Below are 3147 nucleotides of genomic sequence, written 5' to 3'. Positions count from 1 at the left end.
ACCTCACGAACATCCCAAACAGTTCGAGCACTATTGTGACACAATCAAGCACAATGGTGTCACATCGGATTATGTGAGGTTGACATTGTTTCGGTTCTCTCTACTTGGGCGAGCAAGTGATTGGCTTGACAAGGAGGTCAAGCCCAACTCACTTCGCACTTGGACCGAAGTGACAAGTGCATTCTTAAACAAGTTCTACTTGCATGGGAAGACGGCGGAGTGTCGCCACAAGATCCAATCCTTTGAGCAAAACCGAGATGAGTTACTCTTCGAAGCTTGGGATCGTTTCAAGGAGTACCAAAGGGAATGCCCACACCATGGGATTCCTAAATGGTTGTTGCTCCAAACATTTTACTTGGGGTTGAGTCCAAGTTCGAAGACAAGTCTTGATGCGGGCGCGGGAAGCCCCATTATGAATAAAACTGAGGATCAAATAGAGGAAATCATTGAGGATGTAGTTCAAAACTACCAATCTTGGCATGTAGGCACAAGGAATTATGATGGAAAAGGTAGAAGTGAAGATGCTAAGGGTTCGGTGTACACCATAGAGCAAGCACGGATGATAGAGAAGCTTACCTCACGCTTGGAGAAGCTCGAAAATACACCAAGCCAATCGCCATCACCGTCTACAATCCCTCCTCCCTCGGCCACTCTTCTCTCTAAGGGGAAGGGAAAGGTTAGTTCTTATGGCTCAATGCCTGCGGGCACATTCTTTTGTGAAAATTGCCAAGACTATAGTCATTTCCCCTATGCATGCCCCTTAGTTCATAACTTGTCATTTGTAGATTATGGCCCTTCGTATGAAGGAGAGTTTGATGTAGAGTATGCTAATGCCATCAATGAGAGGTCTAGGAATGATAACCCTAACAATCCTAATTTTGCTAGGCAACCTAGAGGGCCCTCCATGTATGGTCGCTATGGCCAAGGAAGTGGGTATGATAGCCAAAATCGAGGTGGCTATAGAGCACAAGGCTATCAAAGCCAAGCGCCCTATGGTCAAGCTCAAGGTTTTGGCAATCAAGGCCAATACAACCAATGGGGTTATAATCCCAACCATCAAGGTGGAAGGGGTTATAACTACTCTTATGGGCAATGTAGGGGTGCCTCAAGTGGGGGTTATCCTTTGAACTCGGGAGTTCCTTATGGTGCATCTCAATTGCCACCTCCCAGATTCAATGGACTGAGGACCTTTGGCAACCAATATCAAGCAAACCTTAGTGGTTATGGCGTTGCACCTCCACCACTCCCGCCTCTCAAGTCTAATCTTGAGGCTCTCATGGAGTCGTTTGTGGGGGCGCAAGTCAAAAAGAATGTTGAGTTTGAGGATGGATTCAAGCAATTCAATACTCATATGAGAATGGCTGAGACCCAATTAGCTCAACTCGCTAATAACTTAAAGGAACAACAAGTGCATACTAGTCTCCCACCCCAAGGTCAACCTCCTAAGCAAATATATGCAATCACGACACGGAGTGGGAAGACTTTAGATGATGTTCCTAGAGCTAATGAGGTTTCTAAGTCCAATGGAAAGGATCAAGAGGGAGTCGTTGAGTCTAGCGACAATGATGTGGTAGAAGAGGAGCCTCCCATCGATAATGTGGGTGATACCCCTATACCAAAAGAGGAAACGCTTCTACCTTTCCCCACTCCTAAACTCCCCTATCCTCAAAGATTTTTAGGCAAAAAATTGGATGATCAGTTTTCTAAGTTTCTTGATGTGATTAGCAAGTTACATGTCACATTATCTCTCACCGAGGCACTCAAACAAATGCCCCACTATTCTAGATTCATGAGAGATGTTCTTCGCGAAAAGAGAGGTTGTGAACCGAAAGAGACCGTGCAACTCACGGAGAGTTGTAGCGCTCTAATTCAGCACTCCTTTCCCCCAAAACTCAATGATCCCGGGAGTTTTTCTACCCCTTGTAGCATTCAAAAGCTCAAATTTGAGAATGCTCTTTGTTATTTGGGGGAAAGTGTGAGCATCTTGCCATATAAGATCTATGAGAAGCTCAATCTAGGTGATCTCTCTCCTACCGCTATGTCATTGCAACTAGCCGATCGATCGGTTATGTTACCATTGGGTAGGATTGAGGATGTTCCCCTCGTGGTTGGCAAGCTTACTTTCCTTGTTGACTTCGTTGTCTTGGACATCGATGAGGATGCCCATACTCCCATTATCTTGGGGAGGCCATTTTTGGCCACCGCGGGTGCTCTTATTGATGTGCAAGGGGGACTGATCACCTTGAAAGCGGGATATTCAAAAGCTAGCTTCAAGCTTCCCCTTGGTGAAGGGTGTTTTGCAAAGATGAAAACTTGTATGAAGGTAGAAACTATTGCTTGTATTGAGAGCTATTGCTCACATGCTAACCCTTCTAACAACTTTCGTGTTTCTAAGTGTGATAATGAGCCTTCTAGGTCCTCTCCCGATGACAAGGAAGTCCATGTGATCCCAAGGTTGTTTGATGATTCGTTTGATGATGTCATAACCATCCCCGATATATTTGGGATGCATGTTGATGGTGATGTTGGGGCTACAACCTCCAAGGTGATTAATGAATCAGCAAACAAGCCCAAGAGACCCAAGAAAGCTAAGAAGCCCAAGAAAGCCAAGGGGAAGCTTGGTGGCGGATTGTTTGGTTGGCACCTTATGAATGGTGATGTCGGTACATTGTTTGTGCCCATGGGGGAAAAACGAAACTTTTTGAATAATGATGACCCCAAGTTAGTTGCATTTGACCCCCCATGAGTTTTGGGGGGATTCGTCAAGCTAATGACGTTAAACGAGCGCTACACGGGAGGCAACCCGGTTGTCTAACTCTTCGATTTCATTTCCTTTCGTTTCGTAACTATTGTTCCATTTGTGCATATTTGTGGTGTATTTCATTGCGATGGGTTCATACTTTCCACCATTTGCCTTGCCCGTCTATATTTTGGTGAGTTTGTTCGGGTTTCAACGGTTCTTTGCGGGACTTTCTCCCACGACATTTCCGGTAACATCCTTCTAACTCTATTGCATTCTTTAGGGGACGGGCATACATCATGTTGGGGCATTTGGTTGGATGAGTAGATGTGCCCCTCCTTGCTTGGTTTTAGGCCTTGGGGACATGGCCTAATTCTAGCTTGGGGGCAGTTTTGTTGTGTGGTTGC

General features: G+C 45.5%; 1 protein-coding gene and 1 pseudogene across 1 annotated transcript; one reads left to right on the top strand and one right to left on the bottom strand.

Annotated features, from left to right (window-relative positions):
• Positions 1–223: 223 nt before the first annotated feature.
• LOC130464610 (uncharacterized) lies at positions 224–324 on the bottom strand (annotated as a pseudogene).
• Positions 325–1276: 952 nt separating this feature from the next.
• LOC130463085 (uncharacterized) lies at positions 1277–2746 on the top strand. The gene has a single exon (XM_056832122.1). The coding sequence runs from the start codon at positions 1277–1279 to the stop codon at positions 2744–2746; it is 1470 nt and encodes a 489-aa protein (XP_056688100.1).
• Positions 2747–3147: the final 401 nt, after the last annotated feature.

Source organism: Spinacia oleracea, chromosome 6 (genome assembly GCF_020520425.1).
Source record: "Spinacia oleracea cultivar Varoflay chromosome 6, BTI_SOV_V1, whole genome shotgun sequence".
NCBI classification, from domain to species: Eukaryota; Viridiplantae; Streptophyta; class Magnoliopsida; order Caryophyllales; family Amaranthaceae; genus Spinacia; species Spinacia oleracea.
Note: the sequence above shows the minus strand (reverse complement) of the source record. Positions and strands in the feature narration are given on the sequence as shown.